We start from the raw sequence: 15,972 nt of genomic DNA, 5'->3' as shown, positions 1-15,972 counted from the left end.
TAGGGCCCCTGTAGGTTTCATCCAGGTATGCCTGGCTCCACCATAGGGCAGGACAAATAGGATGAAGCTGTAGTGACAGAGACAGAGGAAACTGTAATGTAAGACTCTCCTTGAGGATCTTTATACCTAGCACAGTGACTGGCATATAGTAGAAGCTTAAAAAACACTTCTTGTTTAATTGAATTTAGATGGGAAGCAGCATTTCCTGATAGGGAGGATAATGAACCCTTGAGATGGTGCCCAGAGAAATTCCCAGCCCCAGAAAGGAGGCTGGAACCCTAGCCCTTGACCTTGACCCTGACCCTGGGCTAAAGAAGCCTCAAAGGTGGGGAAATGGATTCCATGAGTGTGGACATGTTCATGGGTCTGGTGTTCTGTAGACCGACAGACTGTCAGCCGATCAGATCAAGGAATACAAAGGAGTCTTAGAGATGTTTGATGAGGAGGGCAATGGATTGGTAAAGACAACTGAGCTGGAACAGCTAATGACCCTACTGGGCATCAACCCCAGTAAGAGCGAACTAGGGACAATGGCCAAGGAAGTGGACAAAGATAGTGAGGACACTGAGCTGGATACCCACTGGCCCTCTCATTCCTATCCCATTAACTGACCAGTCTGAGAGGGGGAAGATAGCTCCCATTCTGAAGGGAGGAGACAGACTTTGCACTCAGGGAGTTCCCAATGGGGAGGAAGGAGGCAGGGGACACACAGCTCCTACCCTCAGGGGGTCTCCAGTCTGGTCGGGGAGGAGACAACCCCTGATCTCAGTGAGCCCCTTATCTGAGGAGGGAGACACAGTCCTCACCCTCAGGGATCCCATGGTCTGGGGGAGAGGGAGGGAGGCAGTCCTTGTTTTCAGAGAGATGGGAGCTCTGGGGCTTCCTCATTGAGCACAGACCCCTGAAGCTGCCTTGTATCCACATCTGGGAAACTGATTTTTCCTTTCAGACAAAGGTACCTTTAACTGTGATGGCTGCTTGTCACCGATGGCCATTTATCATGAGAAAGCCAAAAATCAGTTTGTTGAGCTGAGGGCAGAGTTCAAGGTCTTTGACAAGGAGGCCAAAGGTTACATAGACTGGGACACTCTCAAGTAAGACACCTGTGTGTGTGTGGGGGGGGGGGCGAAGGGGAGATCCTGCATGGGAATGCGGGGCAGGGGGCAGCAGAATATTCTGAGCTCAGTCTCACTAGTACTGGGGATGAAGGTCTGGGAGGAGGAAATCAAATGGGAAACCCCCACCCCACGCTGACAGGGAGACACACCCCTGTCTTCAGGGAGCCCACAAACATGACTCTGGAGGGTGGGGCGCAGTCTAAGTCAGTCTTTACTGTTGGGAAACCCCTCGTCTGAGGGCTGAACTGTGGGCAATAGTAAAGGTCAGCCCTGTTTGGCCACTAGGAGTGCAGCAGAGGGGGGAGGGGAGGACAGCAAGGGAGTCTTCCTAGAGGAAACCTGGTTCAGTTTTGTGGGGCTTGGGGGATTCTCTGTGCAAGGTACGTGCTCATGAATGCAGGGGAACCTCTTAATGAGGTGGAAGCTGAGCAGATGATGAAAGAGGCTGACAAAGATGGGGACAGAACGATTGATTATGAAGGTAAGGATACGCCCCACCCCCCCACTGTCCCCAAGACCCGGCCCCGCCCCCTCCTCGGTCCATTGGTTAGACTCTCCCAACCCAAGGGGACCCTAGATCCGTCTCCTGCCCCTCCCCAACCGAGTGCCCAGAGCCGTCCCACCACCTCTCAACCTGTAGCGTGGGCAGGGGCAGGGAGGCTGCCCTTCACTAGCCTAGCAGCAGGGGGCAGTGAAGGCTCAGGAAGGGCCAGGCCCCGGGGTACGAGGGAGCCGGCTCCTGGGAGTGGGAGCAGGTGGGGAGGCAGGGATGCTGCAGCCCCCTTCCCTCTGCGGGTCTGCCTCTCTGCCCCAATGCAGCAGCCCCAGCTGGGGAAGGACAGCTCAGCCCCGTTCTCTTCCTACTTGCACCTTCCCTTCCTTTCTCATCTACCCATCTCTGTCTGCACCTCTTTCTTTGTGCCTGTCTCTCCACCCCGGTTCTGTTTCTGACTCGGCCCCCATAGCACTCTCCTCCTTTCCCCGTTTCCCTCCTTGTCTGCGACTCTCCTGCCTTTGCCCCCATCTCTCCTGGTCCCTTCCTGTCTGTCTCTGTCTTTGTCCTTTGTCTATCCTCTCTGTATCCCGTGTTTTCTCTGCCTTTGTCTTTCCGCTTGTCCCAGGCGCTGCTGTCTCTGCCTCTGCTCCCCATCTCTCCTCACGCCCGTCAGCCTCTGTCCTTGTCCACAGTCCCTCTCTGCTCTCTATCTCCATCTCTTTCCTTTCTGTCTCTGCTCGCCCCTCCCTCCTTTCCTTGTCCCTCTCTCCTCTCTATCTCTGCCTGTCCCCTCCCTTCTCTCCTTGTCCTGTCGTCTGCCTTTGTCCCTCTGTCCCGGTCCTTCTCTTCCCCCCTCCTCTCTGTCTGCATCTCTGAGAGGTCTGGGCTGCAAGACACTCTTTCCTCCTGGCTTCCTCAGTGGTGGAATATGGAGGGAAGTTTTGGGACGGAGCTGAGCTCCAGGCTTGGCTGGCTGTGCTCCCCTCCCTCTCCTCTCCCTTGGCGTCGGGGTGGAGAGGATTGAGACAGCAGCTACCTTTCAGGGCTGTTCTTGGGGTGCATTGAAGGGGATTTCCCAGTTAGATCTCAGACCCAAATAAAATACCCGTCTGAAGGGGGACAGTCCACTGGGCCTTGGTCATTCAATTATTGTGGGTGGGCTTCCTTTGCTACTCTAGATAAGGAACACACTCAGCTCTTCATGCTTGGAGTAGATTATCCAGGTCTGGGCAGCTCCCTGTCCTGCCCCCCTCACAATGTTGCCACTGGGAATGAGTGGGGAGGATTTGGGGTTCAGAGGACTGTTGCCTCTTCTGGGGGTGGGAATGATCTCTGACTCCCAAATTCATGCCCTCAGAGTTTGTGGCCATGATGACTGGAGAATCTTTTAAGGTCGTCCAGTAGGGATGGATGCACGGCCCTGATTGGTCAACACAGTACCCCTCCCCTGCAAGCCCCTCTTTAATAAATTTTCTTTATAAAGACCTTCTTTTGAGCCTCAGAAATCCCCTGCTGCACCCCACTCCTTCCTCAGATCTGACTACCACCCCCCTTCCCCCAATCTGTTAACGGCTTCTCTGTAGGCTCAGCTCTGGAGGAACCAGGCAGAAGCTCCAGTGGGTGTCACAGGTGCTGGTGCAACTGCTCCCTGCCCCCATTCTATCCCCAGGATTCCATCAGCTTTGAAGTCTTGCCACACTCCCCTCCCCCAAGGCCTTCTCTTCCCCCTCCTTCTGCCTCCCCCAATGGGGAGGGATGAGGAAAAACCAAAATTCTGGGCCCAGGGCTCAGGGATGGGGAGGGAAGGCAAAGCTAAACGGAAAGCCCTCTGGCCACTAGCTCCAAGGTAGCAGAGCACCCTGGTCACTGGAGTCCAAGGGCCTGAGCTCCCGCACCTCCTCTGGAAAATGAAGGGGTTACAGAAGCACGGATGTGGGTGGGCTTGATAGTTGCTGAGGCAGATTTCGGCTTGATAGGAAGAACTCCCTCTTCCCTGGAGGCCTGAAGGCCTTCAGGCAGGGGCTGAATGACCAGTTGTTGGGTCAGGCTGCAGAGGTTTCTGGTCAGGTATGGGGTGGACAAGATGGTATCATTGGTCACTTCCAGTAATCTTCACATTCCAGCTCTGTAATTTCCTCGGTGACCTGGAGTAGGTCACACTTCCCCCTAGACACCTTACTTTGCTCATCCATACAGCGGGGAGTTTGGAGCAGGTGGAATCATATACATTTATAGTGGAAGGTCCCTGAAAGGCCACCTGGTCCAGCCTGGGGAATGGTTGGTTTAGCACACATGGTAAATGGATGAGGTGATATAACTCACCATTCCTCCTGGTAGGAAGGATAGAGCTGGGTGTTCACCCAAGATCCCCTTTCCCTTCAACTGCAGATGCCCCCTCCAGGGGCAAGAAGGGACCCCTTCTGGGGGGTTGCTAGAGAGACAGATGCACAGCATGTCCATCAGTATCAAAGGCAGGACTGATAATAATAATTATAATAGCTAACACGTAGCGCTTACTATGGGCTAGGCACCGTGCTAAGTGCTCTATGAATATTATCTCCTTTGAACCTCACAACAACCCTGGGAGATAGGTGCTATTATGATCCCCATTTTACAGACAAGGAAACAGAAGCAAACAGAGGTTAAGTGACTTGCACAGGGTCATACAGCTCATGAATGTCTGAGGCTGCATGTGAACTCAGGTCTTCCTGACTCCAGGCCCTGTGATCTACCCCCTGCACCACGTCAAGGGCCCTTCTGGTATGTCTCCCTCCCCCCTCTCCCATTGCATAGTCACAGATCAGAAAGTTAGGGTTCCAGATTCATAGCTGGGAGAGGGAAAAGCCCTGGATTCAAATTCTACCTTTGTCATTTACTATCAGGGTATGCTTGAGCTACTGGTTGTGAGCTCAAATGAGATAGTACCTGGCATACAGTAAGTGCTAATAAATGCTCTGTCCATTTATCTACGTCAGTGGGAGAAGAACGGACAGGACAGAGAATGCTCGCTCAATGCCCCAACACATTTGCTCTCCTTCCCCAGGCTAGGCCAAGGCCCACCACCACTTACTCTAGACTCAATTAGCGCAGGAAAAAAATCCTCAAAACTTTACTTTTTCCCCAAAGAAAAAAAACATAGAAATCAAAGCAGACTAAAATGGAGCAGTTAATTCAACCATGAGACATAAGGAACTCCTTCCTCCCTTTCCCCACCCCCAGGTCCTCTCTCCGGTCCTCCCTGCAGCCCCACCTCCCCCGCTGTGCTGGATAGCATCAGGCCCAGTCAGCCAAGCAAGGGCCCAGAGGAGGGCAGTCAGAATGGTGAAGGGTCCTGGGTCCATCCCACGGGAGGATGGCTATCAAAGGAAAAAGGAGTCTTTTAGCCTGGAGAAGGGCACTCTGGGATGGGGAGGGGAGGCTGTGGGAACTTCCCCAAGTACCTGAATCGCTATCACATGGAAGGGTGATGACATTTGCCCTGTTTGGCCTGCAGAGCTATAGGGAGAAGTTACAAAAAGGCAAAAATTTAGGCTTAATGCAAAGAAAATCTTCCTGTCACTTAATGGGTGATTTGCAGAGGGAATGAGTTCTTTCCATGCTCTCACTGAAGGCCAGATGACCATCTGTCGGATCCACTGTAGGGGAAAGTCCTGTTTAGGCCTGGGTCAGAGTAAATGGTGTCTAAGGGTCCTGCTGGCTCTGAGATCCTGTGGAGGGGGGCTAGGACCCAGACTCTACATTCCCCCACCCCACTACACACACATCTGGTCATCTTGGGAGGGGGTGAAGGATGCCCCTCTCCATTCTATCAAAGGAAGTCTCTGCTGGTGTCCACAGAGTCCTCGAGCCCCCTGAGAGGGCTTGGGCCCTTCCCCTTTGGGCGATCTTCACCTTCCCAGTCTCTGCAGATTGACCATCACATGGCCAGTGGTTACAGCCACAGGATTCCTAGATGACTCTTGCAGAGAGTGAGGATGCAGAGGGACAGGCCCTCCTCCCCCTCTTTGGCCTGGCTTGACCTGACCAGAACGGAGAGCCCCCAGGTGGGGGGCCCGAGTGCCGTTTTCCTTCCCGATGACGTCAGGCGAGTGGAGCCCAGGACATTTTGTTCCTCGCCCTGGGCAGGGAGGCCTGGACTGGTCAGGGCCATCTGCTATTTTTACCGGCCTGCTCCACGGGTGTCACTAGATCCCCTTCTGAGTGAAGGTCGCTGAGCTGGCTCCAAGCCAGAGGTGGGGACATCAAGGACGGCGTCCACCAAGCCCCCATCTTGGCTGCTCCTCAGGGTTCCTGGGGCTGCTCCTTCCAAAACCCCTCTTGCCCTCAGGCTATGGCTGGGGCTCTGCAGGGTCTGGGGAGGGGGTTGGGTTTGGCCCTGGCTCTTGCCTGGGCTGGACGTCCCCACAGGGCTCAGGCTGTTCTGGGCTCAGGCTGGCTTTCTGGGAGGGCGGAGCCCCTTCCAAGCCTGGCTTGGCCATCTTAATGGCTTCTTCATAGGATGGGGGCAGCTCCAAGGCATAGAGGCTGTAGGCTGGAGGGGACACGGTGCCTGGCTCCATGTCCCGAAATGCCAGTGGCAGAGGTGGGCCCAGGGGGTTCTGCACAGAGCTGTAAGCTGGAGAAAAGAGCAAAGGAAGTTAGAGACATCCTGAGCGGGTCAGGATGGGGCACAAGCCAGACTCTGACAATGGTGTCTGAACAGACTTCAGCCAGCATAACCTTCCCCAGCCCAGAGACCTCTGATGGCTTGGCTTGAAGCTCACCTCACGCAGGAAATCTGTCTTGGGTAATCCCATTTCACTCTGGCTACCTAAGAGGAGAAAAGGCTAAGAACTTGGAATCAGAGGATCTGGGTTCAAATCTTCCAATACTTCATTACCTGTGACCTCTCACCTCAGACAAATCACTTAGACTCCTTGGGTCTCAAAGTTTCTCATCTGTAAAATGGGGATGTTGGACTAAAGACTTCTAGCACCTCAAGATTTGCTCTAAGCCAGCCCTGCCATCCTCTCAGGGTCAGGGATGAGCACCAGGGTTGGCAACCTGATACGGAAGCAAGAGTGATGATTTTAAATCCTGGGTCAGAATCTTGCTATCTGCGTGAACTCTAGGCAAGTCATTCAATTTCTCTGGTTAATAGACCTTGTTTTCTTCTTCAGTAAAATGGGAAAAAGACTTGCAATTCTCTAATCTTCCACGGCTCTCTGCTGCCAGCCAAGTCAACATCTAACTAATCTAGAAACCTGAAATTCAAGGTCCTTCTCCCATTCCTGTCCCAACACAGCGATGTTTCCAGACTTCTCATGTTACTTCATACCCTCCATCAACTCCACATTCCAGCCAAACTGTACAGGGCCGCACTCTCCCCTCTTGAATAAGGCCTGTGATCTCCTGCCACCATGCCTTTGTCCACCAGCTGTTCTCTGTGTCCAGAATGCTTCCTACCCTTTGTTGGCTGCTGAATTCCTACCCACACTTAAAGCCAGTAGAATACAAGATTCTCAAGGGCAAGCCCTTCTCATTTTGGGTCTTTGTATTCCCAGTACATAGTAGGGTACCATGCACATAGTATGTGCTCCATAAATGCCTATTCCTTCATTTAAACATTTATTATATACCTACTATGTTAACAAGGCAACAAGCCTTTATTGAGCATAACTGTCAGTCACTGGGCTAAGTGCTAGGGATAAAAATAGAAGCCAAAAGAAAGACAGCCCCTGCTCTCAAGGAGTTTTCACTCTCATGTGGCAAGACAACACATAAAAGAGCCAGTGATGTGGTGGGTGGAGAGCAGGCCTTGGAGCCAAGCTGAGCCTTGTTCAAGCCCAGTCTCTGACACACACTGGCAGTGTGACCCTGGACAAGTCACTGTGCTTTTCATGTCCCCCCCAAAAAAACTAAATATTACTGAAGGCAGTTCCTCACCAGGACTTCCTTACATTGAGGAAATTATAGGTCAAAGCAAAGAAGAAAAATTGAAAAATAGTTGGAGTAATTTGAAAGGTAGCGTGGTGCCGTGGGGAAGAAAGCACTGTCTTGAAGTCCTGTTCAGCTACTTGGTGTCTGTGTGATTCAACTTCTCTGGGAGTCAGTTTCCTTCTCTGCAAAATGAGGGGGTCCTTTCCGGTGCTAAAACACATTATGACTAATTTCAGGGCAGGGGTTGGGGAATCAGCATAGGCCATGTGCAAGTGGCCCCTGAGCTGACCTTTCAAGGAAACTAGCTATTCTAAGACGGAAGAAGAGCCCAAATCCAAGGACACCTCCACCATGAGGCCTTGTCTGATACCAGGCTCCTCAAAAACTGTAAGAACTTTCTCTTTTGACTGTCACTGGGCATTTCAACCCTGCCCCCCCCCCCATATGCACTTGTCATAGCCCATTATACAATTATAGCTGCCTAGGCCACACGCTAGCTAGCCTTATCCCTCTCCTAGATTATAATCCAAGGTCCATGGTTAGGGGTGGGGGCAATAAGGGGAGCCTTGACTAACTTTTCCATCTCCTCTATTACTCAGCTCCTGGCTCCAAACAGTGAAAGCTTAATAAATGTTTGTTTAGCCCTGAGGCATTGGCCAAGTCACACAATCCCAGCTCAGATACTGAGGACCTGGGGTAAATCAGTTCCCTTTTCTCAGCCTCAGTTTCCTCAGCTGTCAAATAGAGGTTGGAAATGGATTAGATGAGCTCTGAGACTTCTTCCTGTGTTAAAACTACAACCATTTGACAGAATCACACAGTTAGTAAGTGTCAAAGGTAGGATTTGAACTCAAGTCTTGCCAGCTTCAGGCCTCAGCTGCCTCTAACCCACTATATAATCCTAGGATCATAAGATTAAAGCTAGAGCAACCTCGAAGATTATTTAGTCACTTTACAGAAGAGAGTCCAAATCCCATAGTTTTCCCCTTCTGAGAAATAATAATAATAATAATTGATAATAGTAATAGTTTTCATGTAGACAGCACCTCAAGATTTGCAAAGCAGGGGCGGCTAGGTGGTGCAGTGGATAGAGCACTGGCCCTGGAGTCAGGACCTGAGTTCAAATCTGGCCTCAGACACATAACACCCGCGAGCTGTGTGACCCTGGGCAAATCACTTAATCCCATTGCCTAGCCAAAAAAAAAAAAAGATTTGTGAAGCACTTTCCAAAAATTATCTCATTTGAGCCTCAACATCCCTAAGGGCTAGGTGCTATTATTCCCATTTGGCAGATGAGGCAGCTGAGGTATAGAGGGGTGAAGTGATTTGCCCAGGGTCACAAACTACTATGTGTCTGAGTCTGAATTTGAACTCAGGTCTTCCTGACTGCATGTCCAGGGCTTTCTCCCAGATCACTTAGCTGCCTCTAAAAGATAAGAATATTAGACTAGATGTAGTCTAAGGTCTTGTAAACAACACATAATTAGAGTTGGGAAAGACCTTAGAGGTCAGCTAGGGGGATGGGGACGTGTGAAGAGACTTTCCTAAGGTCACACAGGTATTAGTGAGGAGTAGTGTTAGGATTTGAACCCAGGTTCTCTGACTCCAAATAAAGTGCTCTTTCCATTAACAGTGAACATTCAAGAGCAGCTGAAGGTCTGCAAAGCACTTTATAAGTTTTAACTCACTTGATCCTCACAGGTAGGTGCTATTATTAGCCCTATTTTACAGATGAGGAAACTGAGGCAAACAGAGGTGAAGTGACTTGCCCAGGGTCACACAGCTAGCAAGAACCCAAGGCGGGATTGGAACTTAGGCCAGCCTGACTCCAGTCCCTGGCTCTAGCTACTGAGCCACCTCGCTGACTTGGTGTCAGGAAGACCTGGATTTGAATCTCACTTGTAATACTTCCTAGCTTTGCAGTCACGGGCAATTCACTTAACCTCTTTGCCTCAGTTTCTTTGTCTGTAAAGTGGGTACCTATGGGTACCTTCCTTGCAGGGTGGTTTTAAGGTTCAAATGAGGTTACAAAATAACCAACAGTTGGTTATTATTATTATTTATTCCCTTAGAAGACTACGTAAGGCATCCTAGTTTCATAGTTAGAGCCTAGGCTTGGGGTCAGGAAGTCCTGTGACAACAGACAAGTCACTTTTCAGTATCTCCAGAATTCTAAATTATATTCTAGGGGCTACCCTGTGTTGGTAAGGGGGAGTTTGCCTCTATAAATGGAACCCCAGTTCCTGTCCTTAGAGGACTGTCATAAGCTCACCAGGGACAGTGACTTTATGCCAAATCTTCGCCCCAGCACCTGGCTTAGTATATTTGTTGTTGATGTTCAGTTGTGTCCAACTCTTTGTGACCCCATTTGGGGTTTTCTTAGGGGTCTGACATTTCCTTCTCCAGCTCATTTTACAGATGAGGAAACTGAGGCAAACAGGTTTAAGTGACTAGTCCAGAGTCACACAGTTCATAAATGTCTGAGGCAGGATTTGAATGCAGGCCTGATACTCTAGGCGCTAGGGTGCCACCTAACTGCCCTAGCTTAGTACATAGCAGACTCTTCATAAACATCTGTGGTACCTCTTTCATCAGCCAGGAAAGGGTTTTGGAAAATGAGAAAAATAGGCATTGTAATTCTCACTAATTATTATCCAGGAAGAACAATGGGGCTTGGTATCTCTAGATCGCTTTGACATTAAGGATTTAAGGCCAGAAAAGAACCAGAGAGAGAATGGCCACCTTTGACTCCCCTCCCCCCCCACCGCCCATGCTGGGAATCCAGATCTAGAGGCTCCCATTGGAGTGGTAAAAAAGAGGCTTCCCTTCCGGCACTGTAGTATTAAATGCTAGAAGGACCTTGGAAGTCACTTAATCCAACTCTCATTCTAGAGATAAGGAAACTGAGACCCAGAGAAAGGGAAGCGATCAGGGTGACTAGTTAAGAGTCTGAGGTGGGATTTGAACTCGGGTCTAATGGATCCAATTCCAGATTTCTATCTACAAAGCCAAGCTGCCTCTCCGAACTTAAAGATTAAGTGAAAGGAAGTCCAGCCTTGCCCACAGGAAGGAAGATCTGTATCTCCAGCCCCGACCAGGCGGGAAACAGAAACAGCTTCAAAAACAGGATCAGAGTGGGTTCAGGGAGAAGATCTAATAGGGGCCCATTCTAGACTCTTTGACTGGTGTGCAGGGGTGGGGAACCTGTGGCCTCGAGGTCCTCTAGGCCCTCAAGTGCGGCCCTTTGATGGAATCCAAGTTTGGACGTCAGGCCTTCATCCCACGACCCTGAGATCCTCCCAGTGCCTCTGGCCTTGCCCCTCCCACCAGCATGTGCTGGCACTCACAGGTGACAGTGCTGTGGATGGTGCTGTCACTGTCCACAGTGATGACCGTCAGGTCGTAGGGCCGCCTGGGGAGGGGGAACGTCGTCTGCGCGGGCGGCCGCTTCCTCTGGCAGCAGAACTTGATGCAGCTGGCCAGGATGCCGCAGAGAAGCAGCGTGAACACGGTCAACAGGATTAGCCTGTGAGTTGGGGGGAGACAAGAGGGTGGGGCTGGAAAAGTTTCCGCACCAAGAGTAATGGTCACTCGGCCTTAGCTAGATTGCTATTACTATAGCTTCTCCATCTCCATGAGTTTCTTCCAGCCTTACCAGAGGCATCAGGATGCAGCTGTAAAGGAGGAAGCAATCAGGGACTGTGCTAAGCGCTTTACAGATATCATCTCATTTCTTCCTCACAACAACCCTGGGAAGTGGAGGCTGTTACTATCCCCATTTAACAGATGAGGTAAACAGAGGTTAAATGACTTGCCCAGGGTCACACAGCTACTAAGTCTCCTGAGGCTGGATTTGAACTCAAATCTTCCTAACTTCAGGGCCAGGGCTGCATCCACTGCCCCACCTAGCAGCCTGAGAGTAAGAGTATTAGCTCTGGGTTGCCAGATCTGCTATAACTACCTACAGCACCTTAAATGGGTCTCAACCTCCTGGGCCTCAGTTTCCTCATCTGTCAAATGAGGGGGTGGCCTCTGAGGCTTCTTCTGGTTCTTATTTTGTCATCCTGTAGTTATTTCTTCAAACTTCAAGGACTGATCACACAAACAGCCCTGGAGGAAGCAGAAGATCTGGTTGTGAATGTCCGGGCCCTTCCTTTGCTGATGGGGTCCAAAGGGAGTCCTGTTCCCTTCACTGGGTACCTAAACCGCCAGCTTTCTTGTACTTTTAGTGCACGGGTCTGAACAGCGTCTAACATTTAAAAAGGTCTTTAAGGTGTGTGAAGCCCATTTTCATTAATTATCTCATGTGACTCTCTGAGCCACTGGAAGGCACTTTCAGGTGGTGTCTTGGTCTCAGTAACTGAGATGATGACAAAACTTCCTGGAATCTGCTTATCCTTCATAGCCAAATGGGAAATAGTCTTACTCCTTTCCAGTATCCTTCAAAGGCTTTCCTCATTGACAGGATTACAGAGGCACTCAAGCCCACACCCTGTTTCAGTTATTGAGGTTAGGGCAAATTTGGCGTGGGCCCTTCTTCAAAAGTAGCCTGGTATAGTTAAAGAGCTCAGACTGGGAAGTAGGAAAACCTGAGTCAAAATTCCCCTTCTCTTCCTCAGGTTTAGAGATTTAGAGCTGGAAGGACCCTTGGAGGCCATTGACCCCCTCATTGAAGGCTGACAGGGTGTTAAGTGATTTATCCAGGGTCCCACCATTAGTATTTGATACATGACTTGAATTTGGGTCTTCCTGATTCCAAGCACAGCACTCTATCCCCCTGCACCATTAAGTGACTTAAATGTTTCTAGAGACTTCATATATATAATGGGGATCGTATTTCTTGCTTTCTCAATGGGTAGGGGAGAAAGTGAAGAGAGGGAGAAAATTTGGAACTTAAATTTAAAATTTAATTTTTAAAAATAGGTTAAATGGGGGCAGTTAGGTGGCACAGTGGATAGAGCATTGGCCCTGGAGTCAGGACGACCTGAGTTCAAATCTGGCCTCAGACACATAACACTCACTAGGTGTGTGATCCCCATTGTCTCCAAAATAATTTAAAGAATAGGTTAAGTGACTAGTCCAAGTTCATACAGGAACTAACAGAGGCAAGATTTGAATCCAGGTCATCTGGATGAGAAACTCTGTTAAGCCTCAGTTCCCCCATTTCTAAAACCAGAATAATACATAACTGACTTTGCAGGGGGTATCCTGAGGACAAAGTGCTCTATAAACGAGAGCAGCTGCCACAGGGTCTTTGCCCTGGCTTGAAAGGAGTTGACTTTTCCTAGGAGAGATGGGGAGGGACAGCTGTCTCCAGGCTTCATTTATGACCTCAAGCCTTGCTCACAGGATCCCTTCAGGAACAAGATGTGCCCTGGAATCAATTGCAAAATTGACTGGCATGGCTGGGCACAGGCTGCCTGCCATGCCCTAAGGGAGATGCAGAGTTTGGTGACCTAGAGTCAGAGGGAGATATAGAAAGGAGGTGACAGAGCCAGGAGGAGCAGAGGACTTTGGAGTTTAGCAGTTATTTGGACACCACTGACTGATCCCAGGGGAAGGAGATGCTCTGGGATAGGGTCCTCTTTACCTGTAGCTGGAGAAAGGAGAGACCACTTTGGAACAGAAAACTTGTCCCACTGTGTCCCAGCAGCTTTATTTTTTATTTTTTAGGAGGCCACCCTAGGGCTTTCCCCCCCCCCCCGGGAATAAATGTGAGCAAGCCTGCATGGACCATAGAGGGTTGTCTTGGGACATCACTTCAGGTTTGCCAGCTAAGGTCCACTACTGGGGTGGGGGGAGGGGAGAGATGGGGCAATGGAAAGGTTAGCCTAGGAGAAGCCAGGCATCAGCTCTGTGCCCTGAATGCCAGGTGATCCTGCCAGCACTGGGCTCCTAGTGTCTCACTGTATTTATGGAGACCTGGCCCCTTCTAATCTGATCTGGTGCTGGCTTCCTTGGGTGGGAGGAGCCCAACTTTAGCCTCCCCAAGAGCCTCTTCCGGTCTCTCTCTACTTCTTAGCAAGGAAGATAAAACCCCCAGGGCAGGGGTGGGGAGGAAATTAGAGAGGTTGGTCAGGTCTTCAGGAATGAGCAATGCCACCCTTGCCTGACACTCGTTAAGATGGAAATAACATTGGATAAAAAAAAAAAGTTAGGAGACATGGGTTCTAGTCTTGATTTAGCTGTCTCCAAAATCTGTGTGAACCTTCTTATCTGTAAAATGAGAAAGTTATGGTCTATGATGTCTAAATGTAATGGAAAGGACCCTGAATTTAGTCAGAGGACTTGGGATTAAAATTCGGCTCTGTTGCTTTCTAGGGTGTGTGACCCTGGGTAAGAGAATTCTCTGAGCCTCAGTTTTCACATCTGTAAAATGAGGACAGCCCTGCCTGCCCCACAGAGTTGTTCAAGCTGCTGGATTCTAAACTCATGTTTGGTTCGTACCCCAGTACTAGCTGGGTGCCTACCGCTCACAAAACTGCTAACTGCTAGCTTGAAGCATCTAGATTCGACAAGTAGGGATGAGCTTTGCAACTGTGTATACAATAACCTGGGGCTGGGATTAAGTCCCCAGATGAGGAGATAGGCATCTCTGTCTATCTTCAGCTAGCTAGCAGAGGCTGTTCTAGGCTGTCAGCTGATGCTCAGCAGCTAGTTGCCTTCGGGATGGGTTGAATCAACTCCCTGCCACTTGGGGGCTGCATCAAGGTGAGACCTCCCCATTTAGCTCTATTTCAGGAAGCTCAAAGTTTCCAGGTAGATCCCCTCTGTTGGGCTGGGCCAGGCCAGCAGAAGTGTTCCTCCCTGGGCAAACCAGTCCAACCGGCCAGGGAAGCTGAGGGCTTAGGCCGGTCCTTCTGCCTCTGTGGAGGGCTCCTTGCCCAGCTTCGCACTTACCAGACATACCACAGGCTGGTCCAGCTGGCACTAGATCGGCACCTGGAAGGGCAGAGAGAAGGGGAATTAGAGCCCCAGCCTGTGGTGGGGAGGGGGATTGGGAAACCTTCTAGGACCCCACCCTAGGCCCTGGAAGGAGAAGCCTGGGCCCTTACGAGCTGGGGCAAGTCCCTTCAAAAGAGGAGAAGCTGGCTGGGCCGCTGGGGTGGGTTGGGTTTCCATACAACTGATGTATTTGGGAGGGGATTTCCAGGAGCTTCCAGAGCAGCCTTTCAAGCCGACAGGGCAGCTGCTTCCTTTCATTAGACTTCCCCCCTTGATTCCCTTGCACCGCCTCCCCCAGGGGCCCACATATCACAGCCTCTCCCAACACCAGATCGTGGTTCTGTAACCCCCTCCCCTAAATAAACCCACACGCAGCCAAAGCTGTTTTCTCTTTCTCAGTCCAAAGGGAAGGGGTGTGTGTGTGTGTGTGTGTGTGTGTGTGTGTGTGTGTGAGAGAGAGAGAGAGAGAGAGAGAGAGAGAGAGAGAGAGAGAGAGAGAGAGAGAGAGAGAGAGCGAGAGAGCGAGAGCAGGGAAGGGACCTGGGAAGGGGCCACTGCTTTCAGACTGTTTATTTTTTGTTGCTCCTGTAGGGATAAACAGCTGTGGAGTTTGGTGGACCTGCCTGCTACCGTGGGGTTGGGTGGGGTGGGGGTGGGGGGGTAATCCCGGAGGGCTTTTCCAACTCTGAGTCCAGAAAGGGGGCGGTGTATGATGAGAAGCAGAGCGGACAGCCCAGTCCAGTTCAGTGGATGGGGAGGGGGCGGTGTAGGGAGACGCTCCCCCTCCCGCCGGGCCGTCCTTCAGACTTACTGGTCAGCGAGGTCACAGCTGCCATCTGCGCTGTCCAGTGCCACCTGCAAGGTGGGGGGAGAAGGGAGGAGGAGCTGAGGGGACAGTGGCGGCCTTCTTCATCAGTGCCCCCAGTCCCGCCTCCCAGATCGTAGGAGTAAGGGTTATAATAAAGACTCCGGAGCGATCTCCCGGTCAGAGGAAGAAGGGGGCGGGCAGTTATAGGCATAGGAATCATCCCTCCCCCAGCTCCGCGTGTCTCCCCTGGAACAAAGAGGTGTACCCAAATCCCAGCTAGACCGCTCACCTGCAGCAGGAGGATGAGCAGAGTGAGGACCCCGTGGCTGCAGCCGCCCCGCACCCCAGTGGCAGTGATCGTGACCGTGGCCATGGTCCCCCCCCACGCGAGGACCCAGTCGCCACAGCAATGGCCAGGAACCTCTGGCCGGGGATCCGGGACCGCCTTTATGGCCGCCCTGTCCCTGCTCTTAGCTCCCCTCCCCTCCTAGAATGCCACGCCCACCCACCCTTAGGACCCACCCCTCTGCCAATGCCTCGCCCAAATCCCCGGACCCCCCCTGAGAGGCCACGGGACACTCCCAAACATCCTGCCCCTCTGTGGAAGCTCTGCCCACCATCTAGCCCTGCCCTCCCGGATTCACGCACGTGCCCATTCCTTCGGGTGGGACAGGGGAGGGCTGAGT

The 15,972-nt window shown here is 51.3% G+C and overlaps 2 protein-coding genes across 2 annotated transcripts; one reads left to right on the top strand and one right to left on the bottom strand.

Moving 5' to 3' along the window:
* Positions 1-386: 386 nt before the first annotated feature.
* CALML6 (calmodulin like 6) lies at positions 387-3,018 on the top strand. The gene is made up of 4 exons (XM_020971847.2): positions 387-555; positions 950-1,094; positions 1,499-1,599; positions 2,972-3,018. The coding sequence occupies exons 1-4, from the start codon at positions 432-434 to the stop codon at positions 3,016-3,018; spliced, it is 417 nt and encodes a 138-aa protein (XP_020827506.2). The 5' UTR covers positions 387-431.
* Positions 3,019-4,695: 1,677 nt separating this feature from the next.
* TMEM52 (transmembrane protein 52) lies at positions 4,696-15,753 on the bottom strand. Its single transcript, XM_020975968.2, has 5 exons — positions 15,576-15,753; positions 15,290-15,333; positions 14,434-14,475; positions 10,881-11,059; positions 4,696-6,229 (listed from the first exon to the last, which is right to left on the bottom strand). The coding sequence occupies exons 1-5, from the start codon at positions 15,657-15,659 to the stop codon at positions 5,943-5,945; spliced, it is 636 nt and encodes a 211-aa protein (XP_020831627.1). The 5' UTR covers positions 15,660-15,753; the 3' UTR covers positions 4,696-5,942.
* Between the last annotated feature and the right edge of the window lie 219 nt (positions 15,754-15,972).

This window comes from Phascolarctos cinereus, unplaced genomic scaffold, assembly GCF_003287225.1.
Source record: "Phascolarctos cinereus isolate Bilbo 61053 unplaced genomic scaffold, phaCin_HiC Scaffold_726;HRSCAF=1367, whole genome shotgun sequence".
Taxonomy (NCBI): Eukaryota; Metazoa; Chordata; class Mammalia; order Diprotodontia; family Phascolarctidae; genus Phascolarctos; species Phascolarctos cinereus.
Note: the sequence above shows the minus strand (reverse complement) of the source record. Positions and strands in the feature narration are given on the sequence as shown.